The sequence below is a fragment of the Littorina saxatilis genome, linkage group LG9 (assembly GCF_037325665.1).
Source record: "Littorina saxatilis isolate snail1 linkage group LG9, US_GU_Lsax_2.0, whole genome shotgun sequence".
Lineage (NCBI taxonomy): Eukaryota > Metazoa > Mollusca > Gastropoda > Littorinimorpha > Littorinidae > Littorina > Littorina saxatilis.
The window spans coordinates 56,899,376-56,913,750 of record NC_090253.1 but is presented as its reverse complement, the minus strand read 5'-3'; the positions used below and the strand labels follow the sequence as shown (position 1 = coordinate 56,913,750).

The 14,375-nt window shown below is 41.5% G+C and overlaps 2 protein-coding genes across 2 annotated transcripts in view; both read left to right on the top strand.

Moving 5' to 3' along the window:
• Positions 1-14,375, top strand: part of LOC138976561 (E3 ubiquitin-protein ligase TRIM33-like) — a 123,093-nt gene that overhangs the window by 78,864 nt on the left and 29,854 nt on the right. The window lies entirely within an intron of this gene.
• Positions 10,795-12,799, top strand: LOC138976566 (E3 ubiquitin/ISG15 ligase TRIM25-like). Its single transcript, XM_070349413.1, has 2 exons — positions 10,795-11,912; positions 12,587-12,799. The coding sequence occupies exons 1-2, from the start codon at positions 10,797-10,799 to the stop codon at positions 12,740-12,742; spliced, it is 1,272 nt and encodes a 423-aa protein (XP_070205514.1). The 5' UTR covers positions 10,795-10,796; the 3' UTR covers positions 12,743-12,799.

The window sequence follows — 14,375 nt, the reverse complement described above, 5'->3', positions numbered from 1 at the left end:
TAAACATGTCATCTTTACATATCTCATCGAGCACGTGGGCCTGCACAAATGGACTTTTTACAACAACAAAACAGCCGTTTTTCGTCCTTCTCTCCCTATCTGCAAAAAACATATACAGATTAGTATTTTAGCGTCACAGAGAGCAAATTATGCGCTAACCTGGAAAGAACAACAGAGAGTATTTCATTCCACAAACACAGACTCATCAACAGCGTTAAACAATGATTTATTACCTCAAAAGCCTATGAATGTAGCACTCTCATGGAAGCAAAAACCGCTTCCTCCCTGGAATGGCCTCTGTTCGTCAACAGTGACACACCATCCAAACCCCTTGCCGAATACTTTCTGCGGTGAAGACCATCCCCGCACGGCGAAGAGAAATTGACGACTCGTCCTCAGCAAACATGTAACTGTGAGAAGGTGGTAACTCGTTGAAGTTCCAATAGAGCCCTATCTGTGCTAGCAGAAACGGCACGTAGATAGAAGTGAAATATCTAGTCGTGATGAAAACCATCAAACTCTAGGGACGCAAAACACCGACCCTTCTCCTCTTGCCGCTGATTGTCAAGTGTCCAGTTATCGTGTCTCTGACAGACAACCTTGACAAAAACACGTGACTAACCTTGTCACATATCAAGTTCAGCTATCCACAATTCTGCCTCGCAAGCAGAATCACGCCCGAAAAATCCGTGCGGCACAATATCCGTGCTCTGCGCTGTCAGCAAAACTCTGCCGTATAGCCCCGACTCACGCACAGGCGCTTTCTGTCGCAATTGACCAAGAGAAGGCACCCCACCGAGTGACACTTTCTTGGTCTATGTCACTAGATCGTGACACCGACCTTCTGACTAATTGTTTGACAGTTTGATAATCAACCATCCTCCTTCCATGTAGCCTTTTGGTCGTTCTAATAGTGGCAGTGACACGTCAGGTATATTTATGGCATCATTGTGACTTCTACACCGAACATAAAACGTGATACTCTGAGGAAAAGTCTCTGGAAGACCTACAATTCCTTTCATAAATTAATGCTCACAAATGTGTGAGCACCGTGTTTATCATCCCGGACTTTCTGAATGATTGTTTTTCTGCAACAAGACACTAGCTGTTCACACAGTGCAATCCTACGCTGACTGAGTTTTAAAACATTATTACCATGCACACACTGTCCTGTTGAAAACATTATTACCATGCACACACAGTCCTGTTGAAAACATTATCACCATGCACACAGTCCTGTTGAAATCATTATTACCATGCACACACAGTCCTGTTGAAAACATTATTACCATGCACACACAGTCCTGTTGAAAACATTATCACCATGCACACACAGTCCTGTTGAAAACATTATCACCATGCACACACAGTCCTGTTGAAAACATTATTACCATGCACACACAGTTCTGTTGAAAACAACACTTTGTAAAACTGAGATTATGAACTCGAAGTAAGTGTGAACATTGCTTAATAGTTCTTCTTAATTGTTCTCATTAAACTTGCACCTCAGTTGTTACGTCATGATCTTTTCATTGCATTTTGTTTCAGATTACTGCTTTACCTGTTCGACGCATACCGTGAGGTCACCAGACCAAACAACTGGGCATCGACCTTTTCTGGCGTTTACCATTCAGTTCATTGATGTTGATGTGATTCGTGTTTTTGTTGTTGTTGCTTGTGTTTTGTGTGTACAACAGAATGTTATACTTGAATGAAAACAAAGCTCCTGGTCTTCTATTGATGACTGATTCTGGAAAGGCATTTGATAGGGCTTTCTGGACCGTTAAATTTAAAGATAAGATTTGTTCTGCTCAAACAATTTGCCAAAAGATGGGTTGCAAATTGTGTAAAAAAATATTAAGTCATAGCTGTTGATTAAAAGAGAGGATTTTATTTTTGATTAAAGTAAGGTAAAGTAATGAGACAAGGCGAGGCTCTTATCTCCAGGCCATGTCTAGGATTTCTTCGTGTCGAAATGTTCTTATCTCCAGGCCATGTCTAGGATTTCTTGGTGTCGAAATGTTCTCATTTTCAGTACATCAAAACACAAAGATGTCGGTCAGTGTAACAACTTTAAACAGGGGAGTGTTCCTCTCACATTTTTCAGAGATGACTCCATTATATTCCCTTAATAGGAGTTAATATTGTTTTTGCGCATTTATTGAAACTCGGCAGTTATTCGGTTCACTTTTTGAATTATGAATGTTCACGAAATTGGAGTTGTGTGCACAGATTCCAAATTCTTGTGTAAAATTACGCAAGAGTTTGATTTAAATTGAAATTCTACAATTGTGTACGTTTTTCACGTAATTTGTGTAGTAAAGTTGCACCAATCGTCACAAATAATATGATAATATAAGAAATGCATCGCACTTTTTTCTGAAGAAAATTAACATATTACATATATGGGTGATGTGTAGTGGGTGTGAGCGATGGTAGAGTAGAGGACGTGTGATTGGCGGGGGGGGGGGGGGGGTAAGAGTGAAATGTTGGCGTCTGTTTACTTTGTATGATGAGGGGGGGGGGTTATGATGTAATGTAATGTATGATGATGTACTATGTATTGATTGCGTATGTATGGGGGTTATGATGTAATGTATATATGTATGATGATGTACTCTGTGTTGATTGCGTATGTATGGGGGTTATGATGTAATGTATATATGTATGATGATGTATTCTGTGTCGATTGTGAATGTATGGTGGGGTGGGGGGTGGGTATGATGTAATTTAATGTACGATGATGTATTTGGTGTTTGATAGTGTATGTATGCTTGTTAGTTGTAGATCTAGTACGATGTTTGAGGCTGTAATGTTTGTGCGGGAGTTATATGTAAATTTCCTTGATGAGGACAATCAAATTTCTTGTATCTTGTATATACAGCCGTGAAAAATGTGTGTGTTTGTAGAGTAAAATGATACTAAGATTGTGGCGAATTTACATGTCTCTGTCTGTATATAATGTATGTAGAATTTTTGCTTTATCAAGATTTAGTTGATTCAATAAGATAATATCAGCACGAAATCTTTAAAATGGGTATTTCATGAATTATGTGGTTGGTCGCAGTTTTAGTTATAATAATGAGGAAACAATCCTTTCTATTTCATTTCAGAGTTTGTGTCAGTGGCAGACAATAAGGGGTCGGAAATGGGGGTCACACGCTTCACAATATTTTAACGCAGCCAAAATGTTTAAAATATATTATTGAATTTTTTGTTTATACCGACTGTTCAATTTCAATACAAAGCTCAGAACGGACTGTTAAATTTAAATACAAAGCACAGAACTGTACCCAGATGATGGTTTCTACAAAAAACTTTTGTTGAACGTCTTTACACAACTACAGCCTATCAATATCACGATGCTTGCTAGTTCTCTTTAAAGGCACACGGCTTCCCATGTAAAGGGTTCTGCTCCTCCTCTGAGATCTAGCCAGGTGTTTGACAAGTAATAAGAACAATTCTGCATCTGGACATAGTCCACAACTCACCAGCTTGGGGGTGTTCTGTGCCAACTGGGATTTGCTTGTTTTGTATGTGTGTGGTTTTTTGTGTGTTTGTTATGTTTATGTCTTATTGTTTTAGCTGACACCAGTGTTTGTTTTGTTTATGTCTTATTGTTTTAGCTGACACCAGTGTCCATCACCAACATTAACTCTTCCCCAAATTGGACGAAGACGAGGCTCCTGACGTCAGGCAGCCGTTCGTGGGAGCTGCGACTTTTTTGAGGATTTTGGTTATCTACCAGCCTACAGTGCCAGCTTCCACCTGTTTGTTTTGTCTTTGGCAGCCAAGGAATCGTTCAAGGTTGTCTCTGGACCTCTTGTTTCAGATATTGTGTGATATTTTTCGATTTTTCGAACTTGACTATCCAGACCGGCAAATTCAAGATGGCCGCTTCACACCCACCAGGGGTGCTGCCGGTGTTTGTGCAGCACAGATATTTACCCTCCAGTGAAAGACTTTACTCAGTGAACGAACTATGCTCTGCATGTGAGAAAAAGAGCGGCCATGACACCATACTAGGCGCACAAAAGATCGGCGGCCTATGGCGGATCTACCCGAAAACCAATGACGCCCGAATGAAACTACTGCTCTCTGGGTTTACGTTACGCGGAGTGACGGTCACCCCGTGTGACAGAAACCCGTTTGTAGTGATGACGAGAGATGGGGAGAGAGAGGTGAAAACGACAAAAGTCACGATAGGGAACATCCCAATATCGTTCAATAATAAAGACATCACGGCAGTGATTCAAAAACTCGGAGGGAAACCCCGTTCCGACCTCTTCATGGAAAGGGCCAGAGATGAAAACGGAGGACTCACCCGCTGGATAACTGGTAGACGCTTCATCTATGTCGAGGTACCCGACAAGCCGTTTCCAGATAGAATCCCCATCGGCACATTCACCGCATCAGTGTTCCACTTCGAGCAGAAGGCCGCTAAGAAACAGCAACAACAACAGGCTCCATGTGGACGATGCCTGCGGGCCGGACACACCTCTGCCCAGTGTCACAATGACGTAGTGTGCCTGGAATGTGGGAAACCCGGTCACAAACGGGGAGACCCCACGTGCACACCGCTCAGCGAGGATGAGGGAGAAGGGGCCACACTGCACAGTACTGTTCCAGCCGCGGGGACTACCCAAGCATCCAACAAGTCCCCTGACGAGAACGACGGAGCTCTCAACCACAACAACACCACAGAGAACTCCAGCGACGCACCTGCCGCCATTCCCCTGACACCCCTACAGCACCCCCCGACAGGTTACGCACGCACCAGCAGGCCGCGTACACACCAGTCCACCTTACTTTTTCCGAGGTCAAGGTCCATGACCCCTGGCAAGAGAAACCGCGTGTCCCCAGGTATGGAAAACGTTTCAGCGAAAATAACACGCCTAGACAACACAGTGGTAGACACCGCACATGACGTCACACTTGGCTGTGACCTTGATAGAGACCATAACACGGATGATAGTGTGTGGGGATGACACTGCCCCGTGCATCATGTAGAACTGTTCGGCCTCTGACCTCGCTATGCCCCACGGACTTTCGAGCACGACACACGATTCAAGTATAATGTAAGTTATTTTTAGCCATGGCGGCCTTATCGATTTCTACAGTAAACATCCACGGTTTGCGAAATAGAGCAAAACGGAAAGCATTTTTTTACAATTTGAGAAAACAACAATTTGATATAATTTGTTTACAAGAGACGTATGTTACAGAGGCAGATGTTGATCAATGGGAAAGAGAATGGGGAGGGAAATTATTTTATTCATCTGCAACGAACCACAGCCTGGGCCAAATGATTTTGGTCCGAAAGAATTTTCCGTATGATGTTAAGTGTGTTGAGAAATCTAAAAGAGTACAGGAACTTAAGGTTCACTTGGATGATGAAATTCTGTATATTATCAATGTTTACAGTCCCACAACTGTCAATGAAAGAAGATCATTTTATAAGTTTCTCATGAATTATATGAATGAAAAAAACGATGTTAGAAAAATAGTTTGCGGAGATTTTAATTGTGTGTTGGACAATAATTTGGACATTATAAGTGGAGGAAAACATTGTGAAATAGACGTAAACAATTTTAAGAGTTTATTGAATGAACAAGGTTTGAATGATGTATGGCGTTTGTTTCATGCAGAAGATAAAGAGTTTACGTGGTCTCGCAAGACACCTTTTATTGCGAGGAGACTCGATTATATTTTAGCATGTGATGCTGTATTGAACCGTTCTAATAATTGTAAAATACAATCAGTTGCACAAACCGACCACAGAATGGTAATTATGTATTATAATTTAACACATATAGTAAGAGGTCCTTCGTATTGGAAATTTAATGACAGCCTTTTGCGTGATTCTGAGTTTGTTGACAAAATGAATGTGTTTTTGGAACAGTATATGAATGATCATTTCGAGGACAACCCCCACGACAAATGGGATTTCTGTAAAATTCAGATAAGGGAATTCTGCATACGATTTAGTAAAAATAAACATAAGCAAAACAATGATAATAAATCTATGTTGCAAAAGCAACTTAACGAAACAGATAAGAAATTGTCAATTGATACAAAAAATCAGGATTTGTTAACACAAAGAGAAAATTTAAAGCACAAACTTGAAATATTCAATATTCAAGAAGCAAAGAGTGCACAAGTAAGATCGCGAGAAAGATTTATTGAACAGGGTGAGAAAAACACTCGCTACTTCCTGAATCTTGAAAAGATAAGAGCAAACGTTAAGATAATGGACAAATTAATGGATGATTCCGGGAATATGATTACATCACAAGAAGAAATAATGAAAGAGCAAACAAAATTTTACCACGATGTATTTGGAAAAAATATTGATTTTGACGAAAATAAAGCTGAACGTGAAGTTGATGGATTAAATATTCCACAGTTAACACAAGAACAGAAAGTTGACATGGACCGTGAATTTACTATTGACGAAATTGGCAGAGCATTACAGTTATTGAGGAACGGATCATCGCCAGGTTTGGACGGGCTTACAGCTAGTTTCGTGAAGTTTTTTTGGCCGAGCCTAAAGACGATGGTTTTCTATTCTTTACAAACATCCGTTCAAGTCGGTGAGATGTCGACTACACAAAAAAGAGCAGTTATTTCCTTACTCCACAAAGGAAAAGATTTACCACGGGACAGCCTAATTAATTGGAGACCAATTTCGCTAACAAATACTGACTATAAAATATTTGCAAAGTGTTTAGCAATTCGTCTTGCATCTGTCATTACTGATATTATTTCAGAAGATCAAGTCGGTTTTATTAAAGGGAGACAATCAAGCGATGTTATTCGATTGATTGATGACGTAACAGATTTTATGAATCAGAAAAATGAACCAGGCATTTTACTTGCCCTTGACTTTTCACGTGCTTTTGACTCAATTTCCAAAGATTATATGTATTGGGCATTTAGAAAATTTGGTTTCGGTGATAACTTTTTGAATTCCGTAAAAATGTTAACGAATAATACCACAAGTTGCATCAATTACATGGGATGGATCTCTGAGGAATTCGACGTATTAACCGGAATTCGTCAGGGATGTAATTTTTCACCGATGGCCTTTGTCCTTGGCCTAGAACTTTTAGCCATTAAGATACGCAGTGACCCAAATATAAAAGGCTTAAAATTCCCGTCATTTCATTCAAAAACCAATTTGGAATATATTTTAAAATTGGCAATGTATGCAGACGACGTAACAATGTTCCTTAAAGATAAACACGATCTCCAACAAGTACTGTTAATAGTAAAGCAGTTTTCATGTATTTCAAATTTACATCTGAATGAAAATAAAACAGAGGCAATGTGGCTAGGATCCATGAAGAACAGTCTTGAGCAATACTGTAATATAAGATGGAAAAAACAGTTAAAAATTTTGGGTATAATATTTAGAAACGATATCGGTGCTTCTGACATTGAAGAGAATTGGTCAGTACGGTTTGATAGAATTGAAAGAATTGTTGGAATGTGGTCAAAACGGAATTTAAGCATTAGTGGTAAATTATGTATAATTAAAACTTTTTTGATATCCCAGTTTGTATATGTTTTGCAGGCACTCTCTGCACCGACAAAAGTGCTTAATAGATTAAATACTATCCTTTTTAAATTTTTGTGGAAACGGAAGTACTCAAATAGTAAAGCTTTTGAAAAGGTGAAACGAACAGTTGTATGTAATAAAATAGAAATAGGCGGTATTAACATGATAAATATGCATGATATGCAGACATCCTTTTTGTTATGTTGGGCAGCCAGGTTACAACAAACAGATTTTGCAAATTGGCAATTGATTCCAAGACATTATTTTGAGGTTCTTGGAAGCCAGCTGTGTTGCTTTAAATCAACTGCCAAACCGAAACAGTTTATTGGTCTGACCAGAGTTAAATCAAAATTTTGGCAACAAGTTTTAAAAATATGGATTGAGAACAGATATTTATTTCCTGTTCAAAAAGAAAGTATATTTGATCAATGTTTGTGGAATAATGCAGATATTATTTTTAGAAAGAATGTGTTGTGTTTTGATAAATGGATTGAAGCCGGTGTGAATTATGTACGTGATGTATGGATAGACGAAAATATTGTGTCATTTGAACATATTTGTGCCATTGTCGGATATAGTGCCACAAGGCTGTTTGAGTACAACGCTTTGCACACGGCCCTCTGCGCGCGAGCACTGCGAGACAACACAGTTAAAGAAGACGCGGGTGACGAGCCTCCTGCGACCTGTTTTCAGGGCGTGCTAAATAACCCTTCCCCGAAGAAATTTCGTGCGATATTAACGCAATCCAAAGCCAGTGAACCCTGCTCTGTAAAATTTTGGTCCCACAAATATAACATTTCCATTGACGAAAAGTATTGGGTCCTGGCAAGTGCATGTACAAGCGAAGAAAGATTAAAGTTACTCCAATGGAAAATTTTACATAATATTTATCCAACAAATATTTTATTGCATAAAATGAAGTTAAAAGAAAATAGTTTATGTAGTCTTTGTAATGAAATGGATTATATTGAACACTTCTTTTGGAAATGTAGCAAAATGAAATTGTTTTGGGAAAGTGTTAGAAGATGTATATTTGTTAATACGGGAGAAAATATTATATTAACAGAAAAAGATGTATTGTTTGGTTATTCTCCAGAAGTGCAAACCCCCACAAACAAAATTATTAATCATATTTTGCTCATTTCAAAAATGTGTATCAGTAAGTACAGATATGGTAGGCCTATTGATATAAATGTGATGTTAGGATATGAATTAGCGTTGAGATATTTCAGCATTGTGTAAATATTGAAGGATGAATGTTGATACGTTATTGACGGATGCTTGAATTTTTTGATTAAAAGCCCCACAATGATGTGCTTGGCAAATTTAAAAAAAAAAAAAAAAAAAAAAAAAAAAAAAAAAAAAATTATAAACTTTGAACCACATCACGTGATCACAGCACATCTTACGTCACACTCTTCAGTGCAATGGCTGCCGCTGTGCGAAGTTAGAACCAGTGTGGACAGTTTGCCACATTCGTGTCTTTTAGTGTGAATCATTCATCCAAATTATCGCTTCGGGATCTCTACCATAGATTAATCAACTACGTTGTCGACTATTCGTTTCTTCAACTACGCTCTGAGGCTGAGACAAGTTGCGAGGTATGTCACTATATGATTCAACGTTCACGGAATTTCCGGGTTTACCCTACTTTCGGTTCCCAAGTTTATGTTCTCTCTAGACCACACACACATATATGCCTGTGATTTTGTGTGTGTGTGTGTGTGTGTGTGTGTGTGTGTGTGTGTGTGTGTGTGTGTGTGTGTGTGTGTGTGTGTGTGTGTGTAGTTTGTGTGTCTATCTGTCTTTCTGTGTGTCTATCTGTCTGTCTGTCTGCTGCAATCTGTGTCTATGTGACACTTTACTTCACGATCTCTTGTGCTGTATCCTGTCTGAAGATCGGCAGCAAAATCTGTAGCTCGGTAGACAATTTGATGCTGGCCAAACGGGAAAAAGTGCTTCAACGTAAGGCTTGTACTCTTTTCGCAAGAACATTGTCGATAGAGCAGCGCAGTGTTCAACATTCTTATTCACGCACTCCACTCAAAAAGAGCTGACCCCATTTTGTAGAGCTAATAAAATATGCAGCTATGTCTTGATTTGGGTCACAGCGACCAGCGTGAATGTGACAACAACTTTGTTCAGTTCAGTGCTTCGTTCTACATTTACCATTCATGAGAAAGACTGTCTCTTTGTGGGAAGGCGGCGTAACCGGTGTCTTGTATTGGTTCGACAGTGGTTTATTTCTCGTTCGTTTTACACAGCCACTGCCACTGTTGAAACCGACAACGCGGCAAGGGTAAAGATACGGTAGACATGAATGATACAAAATAAACAAATGTAGAAGGCAGTGCATGAAGGCTTGTATCAAAACACCGGACGATAACGGTCTTCAATTCCTTTTTACATTTAGCCAAGTTTTGATTATCCCTCCTGTAGTATTACGATACTAATTAGTCTGAAGGCTTGGCTTAATTTTGGATATGATCCGGTTCAACAGCTCCCCTTAGCGGTAAAGGTCGCAGGGAAAAGCTTGAGTATCGATCCTTTCGCGTACAAAGTCGAATCTGCATAGGTTCCAACATTTAGTTTAAAGTTAAACGGAGAAATATCACAGTGTGGGTAAAGGAGTGAAAGACTTTGGTCGACCATCGCTTTAATACAAGCTTCTGTGATGCAACAATACTACTGATACACTCAGTGAACGCAGAAATTCACGAGCCTGTCTTAACATTAGAATTGACTTGTTCATGATATCAGCCTCACGGATCATTCTTGGCATGGTTAACTAACATTCTCTATCCGATAACATCCTGAGGTCAGTATATTGATACGAGTAAAACTAACATTGAGAGCAAAAACTGTATTGGATAATAGTAATACACAAAAAGGACAATAACCTTCAGCATAACAGTTGTTTTTTAAAGCGCACCCCGCCCCCTCCCCCACCCCACCCCACTCCACCCTATCCAGCAAGCCTAATATTATCCTATGCAGCACCATGATTGCACGTGTATCACAAATCGCAATTCTTATAGCATCATAAATATTCACTCTCGAATGGACGGGGCCCGTAGGCTGACAAGCGTGAGTTCACATACGATTCCTTTCTCTACGAGCGAGCCCCATGTCTGTATTAGAACAGTACAGTAAATCCAACTTTTAACAATGCTTTCGATAAAGACCTGATTCTCTCAAGAGATTTTTGGTAATTTCAGAAAACACATATATAACCATGGCGACCGCTGCCCCACCGGTGCCAGAACCCGATGACATGGACTGCAGCGTGTGTCACGAGCAGTACGTGCAGCCCAAGCTGCTGCCCTGCGGACACCTGCTGTGTCACCACTGTCTTCTGTCCTGGCTGCAGTCTCAAGACCAGGCGCTGTGTCCGCTGTGCCGCTGTGCCATCATGGACCCCGATGAGCGAGGCCAGAAGAGCTGGCAGGACGTCGCAGACGGTTTCCCCACAGACCTGGCCATGGCGGACCTGGTGGGGGCTCACCGTCTGCTCAAACAGTCGCACAGCTGCTGTATTTGCGAGGAGGCCGCGGCCACGTGTCTGTGTCTGACGTGCGGGGACCTGTTCTGCGAGTCGTGCCGGAAGATACACCTGAAGCAGAAAATAGCCCGGAACCACACGGTGGAGGACCTGACCTTCCTGACGGCGGACAAAGTGGCAGGAAGCCAGCACACCGCTTGCGCCGTCCACGCGGACAAGACCACGGAGCTGTTCTGCCCGACACACGGCGAGAGCATCTGCCACCTGTGCGCCACGTCCCGCCACCGCAGCTGCCCGGAGGTCAAGGACATGGAGGAGAAGGTCAAGGACGCGCGTGCCGTGCTGGCGGAGCTGGCGGTCACGCTGACCGAAGGGGAGGCCAGGCTGGACAAAGCCATCCAACAGCTGGACGACCACCTGGCGAAGACGGAGAAGCAGACCAAGAAGGCCGTTGCCGAGATCGAAGCCGTGTGTGCGCGCCTGGAGAAGTCGGTCCAGGACTGTCGTCATCGCCTGAACGAGCTGGCCCACAGCGCGTGCTCTGACGTCAAGGAGGCGGTGACGGAGACCAAGAGGTGTCTGCTACAGCGACGCGGGAAGCTGACGTCACACAAACACGTGGTACAGCGCGTGCAGGAGGCCAAGAATCGCGACACTGTCAGCACCATGACGCCCGTGATGCAGACACGTGTTGGAAACCTCGACTGCAGCGCCACCTTGCCCTCAGGCGTCACGGTCGTATCCAAGGAGACCGTCGTGATCGACGCAGAGGCCGTGACCCGCATTGAGAAAGAGCTGTCAGCACTCGGTCAGGCGAAAGTCATGTCTGCTGATTTGGATTTTGTGCCTGTAAGTATTTTGTGTGTTGTTGTTTTTTTAAACATCTGATTTTGAACGATCTGTGATTTATGTGATGTTATTTCATTGACCATTTAACCAAGTTAGTAAACAATAAACAATGAGTGTGCGTCCACTATGAACGAATATAACTGATGTCAAGTCGTGAAATGAAAGCAATTGCTCAATGCTTAGTATATGTTTTGCTGTGTTTGTTGACACAGAAATCAGGTTTGTGAATCGAAAGTTTGTTCAACAGCAAACGGTTTTGTCACTATACCAAACCAATGACCTGAAATCGGTGAATAGAATCTGACTGGGAGTTGGAGGAAGGTTTACTGCCATTTGGCAACCAACTGATTTTCACTTCTGAAATCATACGGTCGACGTTTTTCAACTCCATGCATAGAAACGAAAACCATTTTGAAAATAAACACCACCTTAGTGGAACTGTACTAAAAAATTCGCTCTTAAAACAAAACAAAAAATACTTAGTTTTTAAAACAAAATATAGTGCGGCACCTTTTGCAGGATTGTTTACAAACAATTTATACTAATTTCAAAACTAGAGACTTTCTAGACCGATCATTTGTAATGTATTAATTAACTGTCTCAGAGTGATTTACGTGAAATATGTTAACCATTTCTAAACAGTTCAGTTTGATGTGTACACTGACTGATTGCAGGTGCCAGTTTTGTCTTTCCATGACAACCACGGTAAGAACATCGTGCTGAGCAACAACAAGCAGACGGCACAGAGAAGAGGACGAGAGATCTATGATGGTATCGTTGTCGCCTCTCAGCCTATGATGACGAACATGCTGTACGAGGTTAGTCATTGAGCTCAGTGTTCACTGTGACGCTATCAGTGTGTTTACAGCTGTAATCCCTTCAAGAAATATAACTCTTTCACATTGCCTGTTAACCGCAAATGTCACTTAATTAAACATCCTGTCCTCACAGACTGTGCAACACTTATGAAGAATTTAGCTTCTTACTTCAAATAGCAATTTAGAGAATACTGAGACATCTAAAGAACAGATTATGGTTATTGTGTAATGTATGAATGGTTTTAAGTTGTTCTAACGGGAGAAGCAGGTGGGGGTGTGTGTGTGTGTGGGTGGGGGGGGGGGCAGGAATCGAAGTGGCAGACGACCATTAACCGCCTTGGGTGCCAATAATGTAGCGTCTAGCTGAAGTCATTTGTAAATGTGTAACTATGTACAACGGAAAAATAAAAGTATAGATGGCCATTAATGCTGCAAACATCTACTTTTATACAACAACCTGCACTTTGCACAGTATTAACTGTGATTAACCGGCACATAGCTATGTACAGGACAAAGGTGATCGACAACAACTTTTACAAAAACGACTCTCTTAAATACCCCGTGCCGTGATTATGCCTGGAACCAGAGACAATTGCCATTGGATGTTATGTTCATGTTGTGTGTGTGTGTGCCAAGTATGAGAGCATCCTTCTATTTGAACATAAAGAAACGAACAATAGCGTTGCCTTGTTCTGTGTCGACAGATTGTATATGTTGAACTTGATATTCGTTACCAACATCATTTAAGAATAACAGCTTCCACACAGCCAAGAAAGTACCCAGGCCGTTGAATTATTTGGCATGTGTAGTAGTTTTAGTAAATAAACAAGAAATTCCTCCGAGGTAGGAAAAACACCCTCGTCCTTACCATTCTCACTGCCACCAACTGAGAAGGTTATTTCCCTTTGACCATTAATATGTCCCTCTATAAGTCCTTGTAGAATCTTAATCCACCAATAACTCCCTAACCGTGTGTTTGTCTGGTCCCAATTTTTGTAAGGACCGTCTCAGGAATGTATAGAACCTGTTCACCAAGTTTGGTGACGATCGGTCCGTTCATTCTTGAGATCTATATGCGAACACAAACACACAAACAAACAAACAAACACATCGACCGAATCCTATACACACCCCTATACCGGGGGTGTAAAAACCGCACTTCTTCCAAAATCCGTGATGGCTTACGGGAACAAGACGGAGCCTATACAAATTGGAACTAAAATGTGCGTGCGTGTGTGTGTGTGTGTGTGTGTGTGTGTGTGTGTGTGTGTGTGTGTGTGTGTGTGTATTTGTCTGTGCGTGTGTGTGTGTGTGTGTATTTGTCTGTGCGTGTGTGTGTGTGTGTGTGGGGGGGGTTGTGTGTGTGCGCGTGTGTGTGGGTGTGTGTGTGTGTGTGTGTGTTTGTGTATGTGTGAGAGAGAGAGCGTGCAAGCATGCCTATGTGTGTGTGTGGAGGGGTGTGGGTGTTGTTTGTGTGTTTTTTCCACGCATATGCTGTATACGCATGCATGTGACAATGTACGCAATATGTCTAGGTCATCTTGAACAAAGCAGAGGCTGGATTTGGTAAAGAGATGAGGACTGGAGCAACAACCACTCCTCGAGACGCTCTGACACAGCCATCTAACGCCGTAGTCATTTCTTA